This window comes from Plodia interpunctella, chromosome 30 (assembly GCF_027563975.2).
Source record: "Plodia interpunctella isolate USDA-ARS_2022_Savannah chromosome 30, ilPloInte3.2, whole genome shotgun sequence".
NCBI classification, from domain to species: domain Eukaryota; kingdom Metazoa; phylum Arthropoda; class Insecta; order Lepidoptera; family Pyralidae; genus Plodia; species Plodia interpunctella.
In genome coordinates this window covers 1,408,490-1,433,046 of record NC_071323.1, presented here as the reverse complement: position 1 = coordinate 1,433,046, position 24,557 = coordinate 1,408,490, and the positions used below count along the sequence as shown (strand labels likewise).

The 24,557-nt window shown below is 38.5% G+C and overlaps 1 protein-coding gene across 2 annotated transcripts in view; it reads right to left on the bottom strand.

The window, feature by feature from the left end:
• The window catches only part of Ranbp16, a 37,061-nt gene that overhangs the window by 232 nt on the left and 12,272 nt on the right, over positions 1–24,557 (bottom strand). For both annotated transcript variants that reach the window (XM_053767418.2, XM_053767419.2), the window contains exons 12-26: positions 24,394–24,542; positions 22,465–22,631; positions 21,815–21,959; positions 14,549–14,699; positions 13,015–13,174; positions 10,894–11,084; positions 9,510–9,639; positions 8,592–8,673; positions 7,860–7,932; positions 6,834–6,899; positions 6,038–6,115; positions 4,727–4,833; positions 3,998–4,128; positions 3,206–3,289; positions 1,556–1,656 (exon numbers count right to left, since the gene is read on the bottom strand). In XM_053767418.2, the coding sequence (XP_053623393.1) occupies positions 1,557–1,656; positions 3,206–3,289; positions 3,998–4,128; positions 4,727–4,833; positions 6,038–6,115; positions 6,834–6,899; positions 7,860–7,932; positions 8,592–8,673; positions 9,510–9,639; positions 10,894–11,084; positions 13,015–13,174; positions 14,549–14,699; positions 21,815–21,959; positions 22,465–22,631; positions 24,394–24,542 (1,814 nt within the window). In that variant the 3' untranslated portion in view covers position 1,556. The remainder of the gene's footprint in view (positions 1–1,555; positions 1,657–3,205; positions 3,290–3,997; positions 4,129–4,726; positions 4,834–6,037; positions 6,116–6,833; positions 6,900–7,859; positions 7,933–8,591; positions 8,674–9,509; positions 9,640–10,893; positions 11,085–13,014; positions 13,175–14,548; positions 14,700–21,814; positions 21,960–22,464; positions 22,632–24,393; positions 24,543–24,557) is intronic.

Genomic DNA, 24,557 nt, shown 5'->3' with positions numbered 1-24,557 from the left:
GGAAATGTCATAAAATACGAAAGACGTGATACTGTATCTATATTTGTTTCAAAAGTTACAGCCTTTAATTTAGCTCTCGACGCGTGATGAGCCTCCCCCGTACCACTCAGCCCCCTAAGATGCTATAAATTTGACTGTAGGAACCAAGTAAATCGATCGGTTGTGTTGTAAAAGCTATAGATAATATAAATTGTATTGCGTATACGTTAAAAAAATTGGTGAGAGTTACGTGTAGGTAGGGTTCGAGCATATGGTAGGGTTACGTGTCCCAACCTCGCACGTAACTGTACATCACAACCACATTCTTGATGTTCCACCGTAAGTGAATATAGACACATTACAGACAGTAAATACAGGTAATTTTGATTTAATTATTTTATTGATCTATTACAAGCTTTTGTTTGTAATAGATCGACTGTCTGTCATCACCTGTCTCATTGTCTGTCTGTAATCAAATCTTGCAAGTTAGATTTCTCCCACTTCCAGTTGACCTGCAGAGTTGAAATTTCCCACGTCGCTTCAGTTTCCATGACAATGCATTAATATGATAAGCATGACCCGATGGTGCAGTCCGGATCCGCAGCTCCAAACGAGGGTACTCCTCAACGATTTACAGCAGCACGGAAGTGGGATTTTGTCAGGCGTTAAATGCCAAAGATCTCTCTGACGACAATAAAAGCTTGTGGCTAAAATGACATTTTTGTAAAAAAAAAAAATATTATGTAACTAGGTACTTTTAAAGTTTCTCGTTGCATAATTATATATTAAACGACAGGTATTAAAAACCTGTCGTTTAATATACAGGGTTACTGGTATCAAACGCAAAACCTCCTAAAGACTACTTGGGTACATCAAAACAAGCAACTTTTATTCTAAGACTTTTCGTGATTCGTAGCTTTCATATAAAAAAATACAATCTAATTTGCGATTCTACACATATTAACTCTAAGTAATAGACAAGCAACACGAGACAGTACAGTAGCTTTATGTAACGGAATAAAACATACAGTTAACGTTTTATAGAAACCACGTTAAAACAAAATTTTTGTATTTATCACGTTTAGTCAAAAGTCGTAGAACAAAAGATGTTAAGTCTCTATGTACCTTACGCGCCTTTTCAAATTCAAATTATTTATTTCAGAGCCTTTTTGAATATATATATATATATATATATATATATATATATATATATATATATATATATATATATATATATATATATATATATATATTATATATATATATATTTGTATACATATGTTAATATTATATACCTATGTATGTATAATTTCTAGATTAATAAAATTTTGATAGAACACTTCATACTCTGTACAACTGTTCATGCTCTAGTGGATTACAGATTCATTCTTATATTTACAATTTTAATTATGTTCATATTTTGTCTGTATTCTGTTTGTGTGCCTTATGAAAATAAAAATTGAAATAAAAATAAAAAATAGAGTAGGTACATATGATTTTGGAAGGTTATGCGTTAGATACCAGTAACCCTGTATATTTGTTCATTATGTGTATCTCTCGTGGGTGTTGGACTCACATTACGAAGTCATCATGTCATTGACGGAGGGCTGTGAGCTGACGGCGCCCCGCAACAGATCGTTGATGTCTCGTCTGAACATAGACAGGTTCTGTGTAAACCTGCAACCGTAGACGGACACATGTTTTTATGTTAGACAAATTAAAAAATCACATACACACTTTCAATATAAATTTCGCTACAACCTCTCAACGGCTGTGCCGATTTCGATCAAATATAAAATATAAGCAAAAATTTTTCGATTTTTTTTTTACGAGTGTGTGAAGGTAACTTGCTTATAAACACTGGAACCGATCTTTGGGAAAAATAAACCATAAATTGTAGTAAGATTCATGTTGTTTTTTTCGCAAAAACTTGTCAAATGAACCATAAATTTTTGAAAAATCAGTAAACAGTTTAATTTCGACTTTAAACATGTTTATTTGTTAGACAAATTAAGTAAACCCCGACTTTCAAAAAATTATATTCGACAGATCAAATGTTGAGTTTACGATGATTGAATTTGGTAGTTGGTTGGTTTTAAAAAATTGGTATCAAATAAATTAATAAAAACGCATCCAAATCGGTTCACCTGTTGATGAGCTACGGTGCCACAGTCTGCCACAGAGAAATCGGACGCCATAAGAGATGGGGTTCAAACCGCTGGGGGGTCAGATTTCTCTGTGGCAGACTGTACACAGACACACTTAGCGGTCAAACTTATAACACCCCTCTTTTTGGCGTCGGGGGTTAAAAACTATTGACATCATCATGTTGTTACGAAAACTGAAAAATACTGTTTAGAAAAATATCGCGCACTAGCTCTTTACCCGCGGCTTCGCCCGTTTAACACTTTCGTGGGCGCTCGAAGAGGTACAAAAGCCGCCTTATTAATAAACATTAAATTTTCTGATTAGACTTGGGGTAGTCTTGCTTTGCTTTTCTTTGGAAGCGGTGGTGGTGTAATGGTTAAGACACCCGCCTGTGGATCGAAAGGTCCCAGGTTAGAATCCTACTCGTGCCACACGAGTTTGTACACCAATCTGACTCAGGTATAGTAGTTTTCATCGGCCACCACTTTCTTTCGGTGAAGGAAAACATCGTGAGGAAACCTGCTCACTTGTTGATTGTTATTAACTTGTGTGTGAAATGGAGAAGGCAATAGCAAACCACTCCATTAATAATGCCAAGAGAGTTGTTACGTGTGTTTCATTCCACGTAATGACCACGACCCTCAGTCATGGAGGAATACGACTATGAAGAAGAAGTTTTTCTTTGTTTTGTCCCTCTCTCTATTCTCAGCATTTGACATTGAAAGTATGAGACAACACAATGATTAACTATTCGGAGGAATAACGAATTCAAGGAATAGCGTTTTTATTAATAAGGGGGGAAAAGTTTGTTGCGACTGCTATAGCAGTGGTGCGTCCGCAAAAGCGTTAAATGCCTTCGGGAACAGCTTTTTCTTCGTATCAAAATTTCATTGGGATAGTTGGAATAAAATATTCATAGCGCATTTAAAATGCGCACAGCGCCATCTAGCGTTGTTATTGCAAAGTTAATGTTATTAGCATTCAGCGCCACCTGTAATAGAATACAGGTTTTACGCAAATCCCATCGGCGAAGCAGCGGCTAAACAGCTAGAGAAAATAATAAACAAATATGATAAACCTGTCTCTGTTCTTTGTGAGTAGATTGGGTTCGATCTCATGCATAAGTCCGTTGAACCACTGCGCCAACTGCGCCTGCTTGTCCCTGCAACATATATATTGGTATAAATAAATAAATATATTAGGACAAATCACACAGATTGAGCTAGCCCCAAAGTAAGTTCGAGACTTGTGTTATGGGATACTAACTCAACGATACTATATTTTATAACAAATACATATATAGATAAACATCCAAGAGCCGGGCCATTCAGAAAAAGATCATTCTCCATCATGACCCGACCGGGGATCGAACCCGGGACCTCTCGGTTCAGAGGCAAGCATTTTACCAGTGCGCCACCGAGGTCGTCTACTAATTCCATGCATATAGATCAATATCGACGTTTGACAGGCGAATAGAATGTCATATCCAAAGATGCAGGATCACAAAACGTCATTTTTTTTAATATATCACCTTTACATAGTATAAAATAAAGTCGCGTCCCGCCGTCTGTCTGTCCCTATGTATGGTTAGATTTTATTTTAATAGATAAGAGTGATTCCTGAGAAATGTATACGTGTTAATTAATTTGTGAGTCAATTTTGCTAAATGGTTATTTTGCGACAGTGCCATTTGCAATATATATTGTCGTTTGCGAACGCGTCATTTTGCGAACGCGTCGTTTTGCGAACGCGTCATTTTACGAACGCGTCATTTTGCGAACGCGTCATTTTGCGAACGCGTCATTTTGCGAACGCGTCATTTTGCGGACGCGTCATTTTGCGAACGCGTCGTTTTGCGAAAGCGACAGACCTGGGCTGCTGCGCGATCATCTCGGCGCGCGTCCTGGAGAAGTGCTCCTCGTTGAGCAGGATCAGGCCAAGCAGCGGCCGCGACATCGACCACTGGTTGCAGCAGTCCTCGAACATTATCACGTTGAGCACCTGTGCATTTCGTTTCATTGCTGACAATGCAATCTCAATAAATCGTTCGATCGATCGATATTCTTTATTTGCGAGTCAAAAAAAAAAGAATAGGTTAGTTGACAATGCCAGAGAATTGTAAAAAATATGCATAATCTAGGAAAAATAGATATATTTAGGATCGTTATGATAATTCATAGACTGTAACAATGCGGCTGGATTTTAAAAACGAAGATTTAAAGTTCGTTGGAAAGTCCATTTAAAAAAATATGAAATTACAAAAGAAAACATCATATAAAACAAAATTTTTTGTAACAAATCATCACCATACACGTAATATTTAATGTAGCTGCCGAACAAACATAGCTGTCTTAGCGAACATTTTCGCACGTCGTGACGTCACTCCTGCATGTCATTTTCATCACATCTTTGAAAGCATTGTCATTATCACAGTATTTTTTTCACTGGTTTTTATATTAATATAAGGGCCTTCGAATAGTCATATCAAAATAAAAAATTGTCAACTAGCCTATTATTATATAAAATGACATGTTCCTTTCGCACAATGATAGAGGGAGATGAAGGGAGACAGGGAAAGAGAGAGAGAGACGACACTTACCGTAGCCAACAGCTGCTGCATTATCTCCGGCCGGCGCTGCAACACCTGTATGAACATGTTACTGGTCTGCGGCGGCGGCTGGCGGGGGTTGGCCACTTTGTTACTAGCTGCAGACAGACAGACAGATTCATTGTATTTCACTGCTCTCACCTTCGCATGACCCCGGTTGCGTCCGTGGCTGTGTTGCCTCGAAACGCGGGGTCAGCACAAAAACAAGCGTCTAAAATCAAAATTCTTTATTCAATTTAGTTTAGGATGATATACATCACTTATTGACTTAGAGCGCTAGTATTCCAGTTCAGCCTTTAAGTGGAGCGAAAGTAGCTGTTCTACAGATTGTATGTCAATATCCATCCATGCATAGGAACAAATCACACAGATTGAGCTGGCCCCAAACTAAGTTCAAGACTTGTGTTATGGGATACTAACTCGACGATGCTATATTTTATAACAAATACGTATATAGATACACATCCAAGACCCGGGCCAATCTGGAAAATATCACTTTCCATGTTGAGCTGACCAGGGAATGTATGTTGATTTATCCTGACAAAGAATTTTGTTAACTAGGTTTTTAAATTTAAGTTGATTTATACAGACAAATAAAGAATTTTGTTATTATGATTGTTATTCTTATTGACAATCCTTATTATCATTTTATTATTCATTTCGAGATTGACCTGTCAATCTGTGAATCTGTCATTATGGGAATCTGTCTTTACGCCAATCTATCATTATGCAACACCTGGCATTATGGGTTTCTGACAAATCGCTGAACTGACATTTGGCATTTCTGACGTTCTTCGCGCAAACCCTCTATTGGTAAAAAAAAATACTTAAACAATGTAAAAAGGGGCAAAATCCAATTAGAAATTGTATTGGATGTTGTAATCGCTGAGTAGTGTACTAATGAATGATTTGTTTTGTTAACAAATATAAGAACATCCCCACACTGAGCATTGAGATTTTTTTTTCCTTTCATCAGCACTCGATCACGATCATAATATGTTTCAGTATACCTTTTGACCATGTACTTTGTGTGCTTAAATTGTTATATTACTGATAAAAAATTATACACAAATTTATATTTAAAAAAATGGTAAGCCCTTCTGGCATGATAGGGACCAACACTGTTTGAATGAGTTTCTTTCGGCATTTCTTCTCAGCAGTGGTCGTTCCGAAATGCTAGTAGTTTGTAGCTTTGGTAAATATAATTTAATTTAGAATATGACGTGAAAAAGTGCCTGTGAAGGCCTAATTTGTGGAGGGACGCTTAAGTGGCTGTTGTTGATAATGATGATATTTACTTACTTTTCTGTACTAATTGCTTAAATAGATACGTGACTATATGGTCCAATGTTGCGCAGCATCCAGTACAAACGCTTGTGTCTGAAAAAGTAAAAAAAAAAAACATTCCTCTAATTTTTAACAAAAACCCACCAGCGTTTGGATATTTAGCATACCAGGAGTAAAAAAACGGGTTGCGCTCCGGCAGTGCCGCCAGAAGTAAAAACTTGAATAATATTAACGTTGTGCATTTTTGACGTCTTGCGAATTTTCGATCAGGGTCACGCGTGTCCTGACGCGAGTTTAACATATTCTACCCGTCACAAAAAGTGCACAACGCCGCTAAAGAAGGTTTTCACATCAAAAACAAATCAACATAGAATATTAGAATAAATCCCTGTAACTTATCACAATAAGTTATTGAGATGAAGCGGTCAGATGGTTAAGACCGTCCGCCTGTGAAAGGTATTAGGTTCGAATCCTACTCGTGACACATGAATTTGTATACCAATTTGACTCATGTATAGTAGTTTTCATAGACCACCACTTGCTTCCTGTGAAGGAAAACATCCTGAGGAAACTTGCACACTGGTTGACAGTTTAGTTCACTAGTGTGTATGCGACTACCTGCCACTAGATGTCGGAAGGCAGTCGTCAGATGCCTTTAGGCGGCTTGGATAAAATCTGACTCTAATATTAGCAATAACACTCTCGAAAAGAAAGAAGAACGCTAGTATTTTCATCAACCTTTTAATGGCTTCGCGGCGTCGCAGCCCCGAAAGCAACCACACATGCGGAGATGAGAGATATAAAAACTCACCTAACGCTGTGAGTCCCTCGCTGATGGAACCCAGTATGTAGAGGGTGGCTGGAGGCTCCAAGGACGCTGGACAAAACATTAAGAATTAACTAATCTATACATATCCATCCTATTATTATAAAGAGGTAAGCCATTGTGACTTTGTATGTTGGACGCGGGTAATCTCCGAAACTACCGAACCGATTTCAACTTTTTTTTCACCGTTAGCAAGGTACATTATCCAAGATTCCTATAGGCTATATTTTGTCTCAAATTTCCCACGGGAGCGAAGCCCCGGGCAGCATCTAGTATATAATAAAACTATACGTGTGCTATGTCTGTACATAGCAGATAGAGATATCTGCATACATATATACAGGGTTACTGGTATCTAACGCATAACCTTCCAAAGAAAAAATACATAGAGACTGACATCTTTTGTTCTACGACTTTTGTCTAAACGTAGTTTTAATGTCGTTTCTATAAAATATTAACTCTATGTTCGATTGCGCTACATAACGCACTGTACTGTCTCGTGTTGCTTGGCTATTACATAGAGTTAACATGTGTAGAATCGCAAATTACATTGTATTTTTTTATATGAAAAAAAAAAAACTACGAATCTCGAAAAGTCGTGGAATAAATGTTGCTTGTTTCGATGTACCCAAGTAGTCTTTAGGAGGTTTTGCGTTTGATACCAGTAACTTTGTATATATGTATTTATAATTAATCATACACATTTTAAGTAATTTTTATTATTATGATCTATGATAAATAAAAAGAAAATATTCACAATCAAGGAGCGGCATTAGTTTTGTGACAGGATAGAGATCATGACGTCCAACGTAAAATGTGCTTTAAATCGTCTTCTGTAGACATATTTTACATTAACAACACCAGAGCTGGCAATGGGCAGTCCGCTATTTTGTTGTCACTGTAAATTAAGTCTACAATGTACGTTTTAAAGATCAATTTCCAATGAACGTCATCTCGCTGGGTAGGAGCGGTGCGGAACTGTGCTATGACCTCTCGACTAACAGTACTTACCTAAAAAGGGCATGTGATCTTGCGCCAATCGCTCTAATAACACGTAATATGTTTGTGACAGTTTCGGATAATCCTGAAACAAAAGAATAATATTTATTAAATGTATTTAATTAATTATGACGATCTCGCTCGGTGGTAAAGTGCTCGCCTCTGAACCGAGAGGTCCCGGGTTCGATCCCCGGTCGGGTCATGATGGACAATTATATTTTTCTGATTGGCCCCGGTCTTGGATGTTTATCTATATATGTATGTGTTATAAAATATAGTATCGTTGAGTTAGTATCCTCACACAAGTCTCGAACTTACTTTGGTGCTAGCTCAATCTGTGTGATTTGTCCTAATATATTTATTATTTATTTACCTAATTTCGAGATTCAGACTAGCATTAATATTTTTTTATACTACCAAGCAGGTAAACAAGCGTCACCTGATGGTAAGTGGTCACCAAAGCCTATCAACATATATACAATACCAGACAGAATTATCAAGATTGGTTGATAAACACTCAAATTCAATTTATTACAATATTTTTTTACAGGCCAATCAGAAAAAGATAATTTTCCATCATGACCCGACCGGGAAACGAACCCGGGACCACTCGGTTCAGAGGCGAGCACTTTACCAGTGCGCCACCGAGGTCGTCTTTCTTTCTTTCTTTTTTCTTTCTTTCTATCACTTACAAATATTAATAATATCATATCATATCACATATAAAAAATATTATATCCTCACCAAGAGATCGCTCTGCGGTATACTTAATAACAACTTCACGAACATATTAAGAGCGTTGTCCAACGCTTCGTCGCCGTACAACCTGAAAATTGCGTACATATTACTCTCACTGTAGAACTAATTTACGAACGAACGTCAACGATCATCAACTGATTTACGAACTTCGCTCTTTTCTGTGGAGCACTTTCTATTTCAATCGAAGCAAGAAGAGGAACAGGTAATCCAAGAAGGGCACTGCTACATGAAAAAAAAAACTATAAAAAATATTTTTTCGTTACGTCTAAACAAAAGTCGTAGAACAAAAGATGTTAGTCTCTATGTACCTTATGCGCCTTTGGAAGGTTATGCGTTAGATACCAGTAACCGTGTATAAAAAAAAAACATACTTTTTTTATGAAAATCTCTAGAAAACGAGACAAAACTTGCCTCGTACTGTCAATGTCAAATATTATATAGTCTTCTTCGAGTGTCTTATTACTAAAGATGGAGTCAATTTTATACCAGTCGCCTAAAGTAATCTGACGTGATTTTCCGACTACCGCCCAAGGAACTTATATGCTAACTGGAATGATTAAGAATACTTTTTTTTTTCTTTGACGTGATGGCAACTACATTATTAGACGAAGATTAGTGTTATCATTCTCGAGCGCCACAAAGTAAAGATTTTCCCGCTAATAGTAGCCAGGTGATACTCGACTCCGACGGTGTCATGTCGGAGGTTGTATTTATGCTTCCAATCGAAAACGCACTGTCTGCGCGATCTAGGCTTGTCAGCTTCTGTAGCGAGTCGAACGTAGCGCCATCTATCCGTAGTGTCGTGAACCTTCTACGTCGGCTATGTGACGTGGTAGATGTCGCCACAATTGGTTATATAGATAATGCGTCAAGGGGTAACGGGTAGACGAAACCATATGTTACCTGAATACTCCGAAATTTGCGTAGTTCCCGCAAAGAGCTGCTTTCAATATGGAGAAGCATAGAGATATCCCTTTTAACTTCATCGCGTACATCTGTTTCTTGCTTACATCTATCGTTAAGATTCTGCTGCCTGCAATAAAAACAAAACAGGTCAAGTACAAGTTGAACTCGCATGAAGAGAGATTGCATACAATTTACAGAATTTAAATAGGTAAATAAATAAATATAAATATATTAGGACAAATCACACAGATTGAGCTAGCCTCAAAGTAAGTTCGAGACTTGTGTTATGGGATACTAACTCAACGATACTATATTTTATAACAAATACATATATAGATAAACATCCAAGACCCGGGCCAATCAGAAAAAGATCATTTTCCATCATGACCCGACCGGGGATCGAACCCGGGACCTCTCGGTTCAGTGGCAAGAACTTTACCACTGCGCCACCGATAATGTATTAAATATATATATATATAAATGGATAATAATATGTCACAACATGCTTTTTAACTTATTTTTGAGAATAATAATGAGATGAAAAAATTCTGGAATCGAGCGGGAATTGAACCCGCGCCCCTGTCTATCCGGGACAGTGATCTTGTCCACTGAGCTATCGAGACCACGCCAGTTCGGCTGAATTAATTCATCTCTTCACGTCTCACGCCGACGTACAGTATTTTCATAAAATAAATATTTCTTTCATCTCATTATTATTATTTTTAAATTTATAGATATATTTTCCGGTACAACATTTTTGGCTCAGTTCAGTAGTTTAGGAGATCAAGGGACGTCGCCAGCAACGCCAGTGGTGTCACGCGCGTGTGTGTACTCCATATGAGTTTTTGTATGACGGTATTATTGAAAATTAAACGATATTTTTAAAAATAAATACAACAGCGCGCAAATTTTAAACTACCACCAAACATTCAAAGCGTCTTCTATTAATTCTTTTTCGAATTAATTAATATATTTCTTAATTTATAACGAAAATCACCTTTGAAAAAATAACACGCTGTTGTCTGTGTTTGTGTCATAGGATTACACCATTTTACTAAATTCCATCTAATTTGATCCAGTAGAAGCGGAGGAAATTGGCTGTGACAGACGGACAAACTGACTTTATACGAAAATTACATTTTGCAAAAGTGACATTATGCGAAAAGTACATTTTACGAAAATTACATTTTGCTAAAGTGACATTATGCGAAAATTACATTTTGCTAAAGAGACATTCTGCGTGAGTGACATTTTGCGAAAGTTACATTATGCGAAAGTGACATTTTGCGAAAGTGACATTCTGCTAAAACGACATCTTGCCAAAGTGACATTATGCGAAAGTGACGTTTTTCAAAAACGTCATTTCACGAAAACGACTCACCGTAAGCGCATATGATGTTGGACAGCTCCCGGAACAGCAGTATCCCGTTGGGGGAGCTCACGTCGAAGTGCAGCCGCTGGTTGCGGTTCTGCGCCAGCTCGGCCGCCAGCTTGAGCGCCGGCGTCGTCAGCGCCGGCTCCGCGAACCACAGGGAGACGCCGCGGAGTAATACTTTCATGTATACCGGGTAGCTGCGGGACAGGGACGGTCGATATATTATAGTCTCTCTCTCTCTCTCTCTCTCTCTCATTCTCTAAGTGTTTTCACGGTTTTTGACGGTTGCGGGACAGGGACGGGTGATGTCTTAGCCCCTCTCTCTCATCTGAATTTTACCAGTCTTTGATTGCTGCGGGACAGGGACGGGTGATGTCTTAGTCTGAGAGAGAGGTCTCTCATCTGAATTTTACCAGTCTTTGATTGCTGCGGGACAGGGACGGATGATGTCTTAGTCTGAGAGAGAGGTCTCTCATCTGAATTTTACCAGTCTTTGATTGCTGCGGGACAGGGACGGGTGATGTCTTAGTCTGAGAGAGAGGTCTCTCATCTGAATTTTACCAGTCTTTGATTGCTGCGGGACAGGGACGGGTGATGTCTTAGTCTGAGAGAGAGGTCTCTCATCTGAATTTTACCAGTCTTTGATTGCTGCGGGACAGGGACGGGTGATGTCTTAGTCTGAGAGAGAGGTCTCTCATCTGAATTTTACCAGTCTTTGATTGCTGCGGGACAGGGACGGATGATGTCTTAGTCTGAGAGAGAGGTCTCTCATCTGAATTTTACCAGTCTTTGATTGCTGCGGGACAGGGACGGGTGATGTCTTAGTCTGAGAGAGAGGTCTCTCATCTGAATTTTACCAGTCTTTGATTGCTGCGGGACAGGGACGGGTGATGTCTTAGTCTGAGAGAGAGGTCTCTCATCTGAATTTTACCAGTCTTTGATTGCTGCGGGACAGGGACGGGTGATGTCTTAGTCTGAGAGAGAGGTCTCTCATCTGAATTTTACCAGTCTTTGATTGCTGCGGGACAGGGACGGGTGATGTCTTAGTCTGAGAGAGAGGTCTCTCATCTGAATTTTACCAGTCTTTGATTGCTGCGGGACAGGGACGGGTGATGTCTTAGCCTCTCTCTTATCTGAGCGTTTTCCCGGTTTTGTACGTATTGTAAAGTGATCGTCCCGAAATGCCAGTAGTCCGTAGATTTTTGTTAAATTACTATATAATATACTAATTACTAAAATCACTTTAGTAATTAGTTATCTCATTTGAAGTGAAATTTAAATTTCTTATGAGAATAATAAATAAATAAATATATACAGACAAATCACACAGACTGAGCTAGCGCCAAAGTAAGTTCGAGACTTGTGTTATGGGATACTAACTCAACGATACTATATAACAAATACATATATAGATAAACATCCAAGATCCGGGCCAATCAGAAAAAGATAATTTTCCATCATAACCCGACCGGTGATCGAACCCGGGGCCTCTCGGTTCAGAGGCGAGCACTTTACCACTGCGCCACCGAGGTCGTCATAATAAAGTTCTTTAAACCTATAATATACTAGCGGCTCGTCCAGACTTTGCTGGGGTAAAACCATAATGAATTATATATATCGAAATCTTCCTATTAAAAACACCCGCATCAAAATCCGTTGCGTAGTTCTAAAGTTGTAAGCACAAATAGGGACTAATTTAATTTAATTTACTTGTTACATAACTGTACATTTAAAAAAAATAATAATAATTACACCATTTGAAACGAGAAGATCAAGATTTCAAAATTAAATCAATGAAGACACAGAACGCGACGCCATTGCCCAGCAAAAAGCTATAATAATAAAAAATACAAAGTTTTTTTGTTAGACAAATTAAAAAACCCCCGACTTTCAATATTCATTCCGCTACAACTTTCGAACGGCTGAACCGATTTTCACGAAACATGGCTATATAGAACACTCGGGCTAAAATTATCTAGGACACAAGAAAAACTAAACGAAAATCGTTCCATCCGTTTGGGAGCTACGATGCCACAGACAAACACGTGAAACTTATAACTTATAACAGCCCTCCTTTTGCGTCGGGACATAAAAAAGAAATGTTGAAGGGAGATAGCAAGCACTCACATCCAATCGAACAGCATCATATACGTGGTCTTGGTGTTGAAGGCGAAGGCGAGGCCCCTCAGGTCTCGGCAGAGCCCTATCAGAGTCTTCCGCGCCTCCTCGGACGCGAATACGGCGCTGTCCGATCCGCCGAGAGGGCCTATTAAACTTTCGAACGCCGCTGAAAAGTTTCCATACAATATTAGCTGATGTTTTGCGTTTAATTTTTAAATAAATAAAAATATATACGGACAAATCACACAGATTGAGCTAGCCCCAAAGTAAGTTCGAGACTTGTGTTATGGGATACTAACTCAACGATACTATATTCTATAACATATACATATATAGATAAACATCCAAGACCCAGGTCAATCTGAAAAAGATCATTTTCCATGTTGACCTGACCGGGGTTCGAACTCGGGACCTCGAGTGTAGCGGTCCGGCGTGATGACCATTAGGCCACGAACGTCGTCATCACATTTCGGATTTTACATTCAGAATCCAAGGCATTACTCAGTAAAAGTATTGTATTGGGACGGCGACACGTAGTTTAAAATGGGCGAGGCAAGTCTAGTCTTATTCCTCATGGCTGAGGGTCGCGGTCATTACGTGGAATGAAACACACACAACAACTTTCTTGGCATAATTAATGGAGTGGTTTGCCATTGCCTTCTCCATTTCACACGTTAAGTCCAGTTAATAATCAACCGGTGTGGAAACTGCACACCGATGCTCACGATGTTTTCCTTCACCGGAAGCAAGTGGTGGTCGATGAAAACTACTATACATGAGTCAAATTGGTATACATACTCATGTGACACGAGTAGGATTCAAACCTGAGACCTTTCGATCCACAGGCGGGCGTCTTGACCATTGCTCCACCAACGCTTCTAAAATACTAATTTGAATCATATAGGTTTAAGAATAAAAGAATGATTGATATTTAACTTCATTACTTTTAAGAAGTGAAATTCACGCGGGCGAAGCCGCGGGCAAAAGTAAATCAAATCATTTATTGCATCCTTAATGTACAATACAGGTATTATCATAGAATTAAAATCAATTAAAGGCCCTAACGGAAGAAGCCTAACTGAGAAAAGGTTCAATCTATATATATAAAACTCTTCCTTTTCTTACTGACTGACAGACAACGCACATCGAATATGTACATCGAGACCTTTGTCTCAGGTTCGTATCCTAGTCGTGCCACATGAGTATGTATACTAATCTGACTTATATATAGTAGTTTTCAACAGACCACAAATTGCTTCCGGTGAAGGTAAACATCGTGAGGAAACCTGCACACTGGTTGACAGTTTAGTTCACTAGTGTGTACGCGACTACTTGCCACTAAATGGCGGTGTACGTAGTCGTAAAAGCCATGTCAGATGCCTTTAGGCGACTTGGAATAAAATCTGACACCGGTGTCAACGATAACACACTCGAAATGATGATGATGTCGTCATCAATCACGATTGATTGATTGATTGATTGATCGATCGATCGATTGATTGATTGATTGATTGATTGATTGATTGATTGATTGACCCACCTGTGAGCGGCATCATGAACGCGTGGAAGCGCTCCTCGTCCTCCCCCAGCTCGACCATCAGCAGTCTGCCGAGGGCCGTGTACAGCATACTGCGACATCTCATTTCCGATGTGCCCACGCCAGATATGCCCAGGAATGGGAAATGTTCCGCCTTGAACACGAAATGGGACTTCAAAAACCAATTTTAGAACAATACTAATACTAATATATATATATATATATATATATATATATATATATATATATATATATATATATATATATATATATATATATATATATAGATTAGTATTGTTCTAAATATATATATATATATATAAAACTCTACCGTTACTGAGTGACTGACTGACTGACAGACAACGCACAGCCGAAACTACTGGGCGTAGAATAATTCTTTATTTAGCCATTATGACATAGAACACATTACATAGTACACAAAGGGAGTAAGTACATGTTTATATAATTGTATTATAAAGTCCCCTGCTCCAACCAGACACAATCAATCTCTGAACTAGACGTTAGTCTGTATCTCAGAGACCGTTGCCCCGGGGTGGCAGGGAAATTTATAGAGTTTAGTGCTTATGGCAATAAGAACAGAGTAATGATCTAGGTTTCCCAAACTAGACTAGTCTGTTATTTTTGGGAAACCTTATTTAAAAGTTACTAAAGAAATGAAACCTTAGCTAGGAACTTAATTAAATTGATTTGCTGGGTACAAAAGGTGGCATGTGTGAAGTGTGTATGTGTTTGTGTGTGTGTGTGGGTTGTGTGAAAATAAATGTGTGTTTGTTAGGAAATTGAAAGCAGGATTTGGATACAGAATGGAAGACAGTTAGAGTAACAGGTTTTCGGTTTCGTCGTAATTTAATGAATGTAGAAATTTTTGCACACGTTTTTTGCAAACAAATTTTGAGCATGAGTAAATATTGCTTTCTTTGTTTAATTTATTATAAAGTTTTGCGCCTAATACACTGAAGTTTCTGGCTGCTGTTGATGTTCTGTGTTGTGGTATTATGCAAACCTTATACTGAAGATGTCGTCGTCGGTTAGCGTTGAGGTTTGGGTCAAACTTTAGCAGAGAGTGTTTTTTAAGTACCGTCTGTAACACAAAGAGCTGCCTCACTGCCAACACTTTTACGTCGGTGTAAAGCTGAGAGGTTGGGTAACGGTATGGTTTACGTGTCATCACTTTAAGGACAGCCCTCTGTGCCCTTTCCAATGGCAGTAAGTTTGTTTTTGCTGCTGACCCCCAGACCCGAACACCATACATTAGAATAGACTGACGTAGGGCAAAATAGGTATTTTTCAGTGTATCAGAATCCGCCACGTTTCTAAGATTTTTAAAGACAAATATCATTTTCCGCACGCGAGAAATAAGCGACTTAATTTGTAGTAGCCATTTTAATTTTTGGTCTAGAATAATACCAAGATATTTGACGTTAGTTACTTGGGGGATAACTGAACAAGTGCAATTCGGGGTCAGGTTTTGGCATATATGGGCTTTGATTACAAAATTGTGATGTGAAGGAAGTGTTGTCGAATTAAGTCCAAATGGCAAACAATTAGTTTTTGATAAATTAAGCGAGAGTAGGTTATCAGATAACCAAGACATAACAACGGCCAAGGCTGATTCTGCATGTATTTGGGCTTCTTCCCATGAGCGACCGGATACTAATAAAGCTGTGTCATCAGCATAAGTATATATGTTACAAAAAGGAATTGTTAGTTTGCACAAATCATTGATATATATAATGAAAAGTGTGGGGCCAAGGACACTTCCCTGCGGGACTCCAGTTGTTATGTACTCCTCTTCACTTGTGTATTCTTCAATTTTTACTTTTTGTGTCCGATTAGACAGGTAACTTCTAAAAAGATCCAAAGCCACACCACGAATACCGACAGCCTCCAACTTTAAAAGAAGTTTGGGGATAGAGACGGTGTCGAAGGCTTTTGATAGATCTAGGAATAATCCTAGTCCTTTTCTCTGTTTTTCAAAGCAGTCAACTATGTCATCAACCAGTGCAGATACTGCATCCTCCGTCGATCTACCCGCTCTGAAACCATACTGATTATTTGAGATTATATTATTAGCATTAAGGTATCTGAGTAGCCGAGAATTAATAATTTTTTCCAATAATTTTGACATTGCAGTAAGTACAGATATCGGACGATAGTTGGTGACATCGTCTCCATCACCACCCTTATAAATTGGATGAATGATGGCTTTCTTAAATGCATCTGGGAAAACTCCACTTGTGAGTGATAGTTGAAAGATATGTCTTAGTAATGGGACAAAAATTTCACGTGATGATTGCAGAATACGGGATGAAATGTTGTCCCACCCAGTAGCGCAATCTCTTCTTAAATTCATTATGTGGTCATTAATTTCGTCATTGACAGTGTCACAGTCAGTGACATTAAAAAGAGCAAAGGAGTTTCGAGGGGATGAAACTGGTGCTGTGGGAGGTACAAATGAAGTTTTATTAGTTTGCCCTATTGTATTAGCTAAGTTTCTCCCAACATTTACAAAGTAGTTATTAACCTCATTCACAGATTTGGTAGGATCATGTGTAGACTTTAGGAGGGCTTTAGAACTAACGCGTGATGGTGCAATATTTGTGATTTCTTTGATCGCCTTCCATTTTAATTTGGGATCATTTTTCGTCCTCATTAGAGCCTGCCTATTGTATTCTTTCTTCAATTTCTTCAAAAGTTTATTGATATAATTTCTGTATCTTGAATAAGTAATCGCAAGCGTGACGTTATTGTGTTGTTTTTTTAATTGTTTATGCATTCGGTCTCGATTTCGTATGCAGCGTAGAAGGCCTGGCGTAATCCAAGGCTTCAGATTTCTCTTACTACGGGGGGGTGTGTACCTAACGGTGTTTTTGTTTATTATATCACTGACTGATGAAACCAAAAGATCTGTAGCAGAATTTACGTTTTGAAGCTGTTTTATTTGCGAAAAATCAAAAGAAGCTAGGTCAATTTTTATTTGTTCATAGTTTATTTTAGTACTTGTTATGGATTTAACAGATTTTTCTCGTGTCAACTGAAGCGACAGCAATGTTGGATAGTGATCGGTGATAGAAGATTCGAGAACTATTGCAGTGGAATTTTTATCAGTTTTTAATAAAATATGATCAATACATTTTTGCAGTCGAGTGGGATAGGTATACGTCGGAAGCAAACCGTGTGCTGCCATCAGGTTGAGGTAATTGTCAGAACGGTTATCGCTGTCACAAGTGTGTATATCTATATTAAGATCTCCTATTAAACCAACTGTTTTATAGGATTTTAGGGTCAATAGAAGATCATTGATAGAATTTAAGAATATGTCTGTGTTTTTATATGATGGTGATCTATAAACAGCTATGAAAGCGAACTCCGTTCCAAGTGTACAAACTAGACAATCAGCTTCCTTTATAATTTTAGGTTCGAAGACATTACAATCCAAGGTGTTTCTAATGTATATAACGACGCCTGCATTTTGATTGCCATCATCTATCGTTTGATATGATGTAAAGTTATTCAATTTAGGGAGATATGGCGTAACTGATAACCAACATTCTGTTAAGATGATAATATCACATTGTATGTTTAAAGTTGAAAGAAGTGTTTGGAATTGGTCAAAGTTGCAGTTTATGCTACAAATATTCAAATGAATAACAGTCAGAGATTTTTTATTACAATTTATATATTTGAAACATTGATCCGGTGCACATAAATAACTTTGTGATACATTAAGCGCCTCCAACTCATTGAAATAAGAGCTGATATCTGTCATATTATTTTTAATAATAAATTTATTGTATTATTATTTTTTAAATAGAGTTGGAATTGCGCACTGTACCACAAAAAGAAGGTCATTAAGTATAGACAATTATGCTTATCAAGATACGTATTCATATTTTGTGTTGTGTATAACGAATTAAGTGTAAGTGTTATAATATATGTATATGGTTTGTGTGATATAAGTGATGTATGTAGATTATATAATATGAAACTTTTATATTCCCAGCAAATGTTATTAAACAGATAAATTTGTAAATAAGGATAGGCTAAGTAAATGCAAAAACACATATTGTAAGAAATTTTCATAATAAAAGGCTCAAATAATACAGACAAATGGTTTGTACTGACATATAGTCATTGTTTTGTTAGGAGAGAGTTCAGCGTGATTTCAGAGTCTACGCGAATCGCTTTCGATTGCTCATCCTTCTTCATGTAAATATTTCCGTTTCCGGTCCAGCAAAACTTGTAATTGTTGGCTTTAGCGTATTCTCGGGCCTCGTAGAACAGCTTCCTGTTGCTTCCTGCAAGGTACTCGGATATGTATATGGGGGTGGGGTCCCCTGCAAGGCCAATATTGGAAGTGTTGAGTCGTTGGTCTCCACTGTGATCTTTATTATATTTGCGTGCCGCTGCCAGAACTTTATTCTTCAGGTGAACAGATTGAAATTCGGCAACGATTATTTTATTCTTTCCTATGCGGTAAGTGTCACGTATATCCGAGGGTTGGATTTCCACATGTAGTGCTTGTCCTATATTTTGTAGGTGGGCCGTCAGGTCCGTAAACGATTCTTCCTGGACCGCTGGAACATTTCGTATTTCAACATTGGATGGACGAGAAGTCTGCTGCATGTTCTCTATTTTCTTCTCTAGGCTGACTATATAGTTTTGTTGATCAAAGCGCTCTTTTTCAAGAAGCTGTATTCTTTTCAACATAATTTCATTACTATTTTTTAGGCTTTCCAAGGTATTTTCAATTTGCACGTTAGATTTTTGGATTTTAATATTTTGTTTTTTGATCTCAGCGACCTCTTCTATTAGTTTATTCATCATTTTTTGTTGATTAATAGATGATGTGTGGAGTGCCTCCATCATTTCCCTCAAATCACTGCTAAATTGATTCACTTGGGTAGGTGATGAGGAGCCCTGACGCGGCCTTTTATGTCGTGTGGTAATATTGTGAAGGAGGTCCTCAGAACTTATTTCGGTGCGAGGGATTGACAAATCAGTGTCTGATTTTGACATATTTGGTGTTGTTGGTGGAGTACGCTTTAATGGCATGGAAAAGCTTTATTTTCGGGAATCGTTAGTATCAACCGCTTTACGGCGCCGTAGTCAAATGAAAAAGATAGGCTGAGCAAATAGTAGAAAATGAAAATGCGTAGGCACACAGCTGATTCACCTTTCTGGACTGGATAGATATAAGTTGCAAGTAATCCTTTTGTTGTAATTAATATTTTGCTTCGAAACTCTGGCCAGGCTATAAATTATTAAACTTTTTGTTATTACTTAGCTATAATAGGCAACAGTATTATTATTGTGATATAATGAACAGGTTTATAATTATTTGGTATGATTTCTTCTGTGATATAATCGCAAGCGCCGGTAGCTTAATTTTAAATCATTCACTTGCACTGTTTCACTTCACTTAACTTAGAATAGCATAGGTGCGAGAAGGAGCTACAGAGTGTCCACTTCTTTGTAAATGTAGAAACCATTCGTGCGAGACACTGAGCGCCCGGGTTAAGCGCCGTAGGCCGGAGGTCTTGTGGATTGGTCTTGTTGGTACGTCTGCGTCCAGCGACCGTAGACACGGTGACACGGTGTTAAGGGTCGTAAGAGAGAGGTCTAGATCACTGGTTTTGCTCGGAATGGCTCATAGAAACGTGCGCATGCGGTGGCTGCGAGAACCGTACTCAATGCTGAATGCTGAAAGCTAAGCTAAGAAGGGATTTCCTGAAATTGTAATCCCACGGGTAACGGATTTTTACTCACATACGAAGTTGTGGGCAAAAGCTAGTAATATTAAAAATGCGAATGTTGGTGAGGTTGTATGTTTGTTACTCTTTCACGCAAAATCTGCTGGACGGATTGTTATGAAATTTGGTACACGGGTAGAATATAACCTGGAATAACACATAGGGTATTTATTATCCCGGAATTCCCCGGGTCGCAGGTAGTATTATTATATAAATGCGAAAGTCTGTCGCGTCTGTTCCGCGTTAACGGCTAAACCGCTGCACCAATTTTGATGAAATTTTATATGCATGAAGTTACAGACCCCCGTTGAAACATAGGTACATACATATATACATACAAACAATCGACTATAATGGGAGGTGAAACTTGCATAGAAATTCACGCGGGCGAAGCAGCGGGCAAAAGCTAATAAATAAAATAAAAATAAGTTTATCGATGAACGTTAGACAATGTGTCTCAGACGGTTTAAGGAGAAGGGATTCCCTTAGAGATTTTTTTAAAGATATTAATATTTTAACTTTACCCTCTCAATACATATTTGACAACATTATGCATGTCCGGAAAAATTTAAACTTATTTAAAAAAGTTGGTGATTACACTGATAGAGCCTTACGTAATAAAGATAAATTGTCTGTCCCCGGGCATCGGCTGGCCAAAGTTAGAACGTCTTTTGTTGGGAACTGTATCCGTTTTTATAACAAATTGCCTAAATGGATTCTTGATTTGCCGGACAAAAAATTTAGAAATTATATAAAAGAAGTACTTTGTAAAAATGCATATTACAAGTCTGACGATTATGTGAATGACAATAATGTCTGGCCCAAGCATGGTGCAGTATCCTCATAACATATGTAATTGATTTATGACATTATTACGTACGTTTTGTACATTTAGCTTTATATATATATATATATATGTATATATATTTTGTGTGACAATTTTCAACAATTTTATTGGAATTACAACTTTTATTTTATTTATTCATTAAAATTTTGACATTTTTAATAATGATGTAAATTCGTCCTCCTAATTTTTAATATATGTATAAGACCTATATTTGTTAATTGACGTCCTTGGAGAAAAGGCTTCGGTGAAGTTTGTTGCGCCGCTTCTTCTTCACCTGCGCTTTGGAAGCCGGCAGTAGACTTGGTTTAAGTAATTTTTTTGACGTCAATAAGTGATGTATATCATCCTAAATTGAATAAAGAATTTTGAATTTGTGACAAATCCAATCTAGCTAAATAAAGAAATAAATATATTAGGACAAATCACACAGATTGAACTAGCCCCAAAGTAAGAATTAACTTGCGCTTCTATATTTATAAGCTTCCCGTAGCACTGTCCTTTGTAATACTTCTAAAATAATACTTCTCAAAATAATGCCACACGCGCCCCTCGTACGCACATAACTGTATGTCGCAGCCGGAGTCATTGATGTCCCACCGCACTAACTTCACCTACAGTCACAGTTATACTAAAGTTGTTCTCACTGACCGTGTGATGCGTAAGCATGAACTGCGTCTCCTCCAATTTGACTAGTTTCCTCACGCAGGAGTACCCGCCGCTGAGGTCGCTGAGCAAGCCTAGTGTCTTCGCTATAATCTGTTCACTACCACCCCAGTACTTCAGATTTGTTATTCTGAAAGAGAAACATTTTATTTTTTCTTTATTATATATTTATAATCTTTTTTGACATGTATTTTTATTGTCTTCCGGATTATTGCATTCGTGTGATAAAAAAAAACATGTCTACAAAGTCAACCGTTGAGTTACTTCCTTGTGAGCACAATCAAAATCAAATCATTTATTCAGAAATTAGACCTTCACAGGCACTTTTTCACGTCATATTCTAAATTAAATGATGTTTACCAAAGCTACAAACTACTAGCATTTCGGAACGACCACTGCTGAGAAGAAATGCCGAAAGAAACTCATTCAAACAGTGTTGGTCCCTATTATTGCAGAAGAGCTTACCATTTTTTAAATATAAATATAAAATCATACACAGGTGTGTATGAGGAAAGTTCCTCATGAGAACACTCAACAGCTGGACTACTAAATCTCCTGTACACTTTGCTATTCTCCTGCAAGATGTGACGAGTGAGGTAGATAAAAAGAGAAAGAAACAGAACAAATGAACTCACATCTTCCTCATGAGAACACTCAGCAGCTGACTCTCGTCGCTCAAGCCCAACACCTCAGAGAGTCGCCTGTACACTTTGCTGTTTTTCTGCACTTGTTCCCCGACGTATATCCTCCTGAACTGCTCGAAGAACGACATCATCGCCAGCTCCAGTTTCTCACAGCCACCCTGGGAACAGAATGTATGATTTTATTAATTCTTTACTAACATATTTTTGAATATAAAATGTTCATTTACTAACAAATGGATTCTATTATCCGAAATAAAGAAATTTTGAAATATTGAATTTTTTTTAAAATAATTAATTCACCTTCTCAAAATCTTAATATACAAGGTTACTGGTATCAAACGCAAAATCTCCTAAAGACTACTTCGGTACATCAAAACAAGCAACTTTTATTCTACGACTTTCTTGATTCGTAGTTCTATATCTAATTTGCGATTCAACACAACTCTATGCAATAGTCAAGCCACACGAGACAGTACAGTGCGTTATGTAGCGGAATCGAACATAGAGTTAACGTTTTATAGAAACTACATTAGAACTAAAAAAAAGGAAAATGTATATATTTATTACGTCTAAACAAAAGTCGTAGAACAAAAGATGTTAGTCTCTATGTACCTTATGCGTCTTTGGAAGATTATGCGTTAGATACCAGTAACCGTGTATTTCCGCATTTATAATAAATGCGAAAGTTGTAGTTGTTTGTTACTCTTTCACGCAAAATCTACTTTACCGATTGTTATGAAATTTGGTACACGGGTAGAATATAACCTGGAATAATACTTACTACTTTTATCCGGAAATTCCCACGGGAGCGAAGCGCCGATAGCTTCGTATATAAATAAAAATAGTACAAAACAAAGTCGCCATTCGCAACTTTGTGTTTCTAAGCTGTCTTTTATAACACGCAACGGATTTTGATACAGTTTTAGTTGTTATTTAGACACACATTAGCCAACCTAGAGTCTTTAGAGGTTCATCAGCTGCAGCACCCTGCATACTAGCTCTCCGTCCATGGCGTCGTCACACGCGGCTGCTGAATGAGAGAGATAGCTATATACAGACGTCTCACATTAGCCAGCCTGGAGTCCGTGAGGTTCATCAGCTGCAGCACCCTGCATACTAGCTCTCCGTCCATGGCGTCGTCACACGCGGCTGCTGAATGAGAGAGATAGCTATATACAGACGTCTCACATTAGCCAGCCTAGAGTCCGTGAGGTTCATCAGCTGCAGCACCCTGCATACTAGCTCTCCGTCCATGGCGTCGTCACACGCGGCTGCTGAATGAGAGAGATAGCTATATACAGACGTCTCACATTAGCCAGCCTGGAGTCCGTGAGGTTCATCAGCTGCAGCACCCTGCATACTAGCTCTCCGTCCATGGCGTCGTCACACGCGGCTGCTGAATGAGAGAGATAGCTATATACAGACGTCTCACATTAGCCAGCCTAGAGTCCGTGAGGTTCATCAGCTGCAGCACCCTGCATACTAGCTCTCCGTCCATGGCGTCGTCACACGCGGCTGCTGAATGAGAGAGATAGCTATATACAGACGTCTCACATTAGCCAGCCTGGAGTCCGTGAGGTTCATCAGCTGCAGCACCCTGCATACTAGCTCTCCGTCCATGGCGTCGTCACACGCGGCTGCTGAATGAGAGAGATAGCTATATACAGACGTCTCACATTAGCCAGCCTGGAGTCCGTGAGGTTCATCAGCTGCAGCACCCTGCATACTAGCTCTCCGTCCATGGCGTCGTCACACGCGGCTGCTGAATGAGAGAGATAGCTATATACAGACGTCTCACATTAGCCAGCCTGGAGTCCGTGAGGTTCATCAGCTGCAGCACCCTGCATACTAGCTCTCCGTCCATGGCGTCGTCACACGCGGCTGCTGAATGAGAGAGATAGCTATATACAGACGTCTCACATTAGCCAGCCTGGAGTCCGTGAGGTTCATCAGCTGCAGCACCCTGCATACTAGCTCTCCGTCCATGGCGTCGTTGTCGTCACACGTGGTGGCTGATGCTCTTCCGCCGATCGCGGCTCCGATTATATACACCAACCACGTCAGCTGACCTGAGAATTATTTAG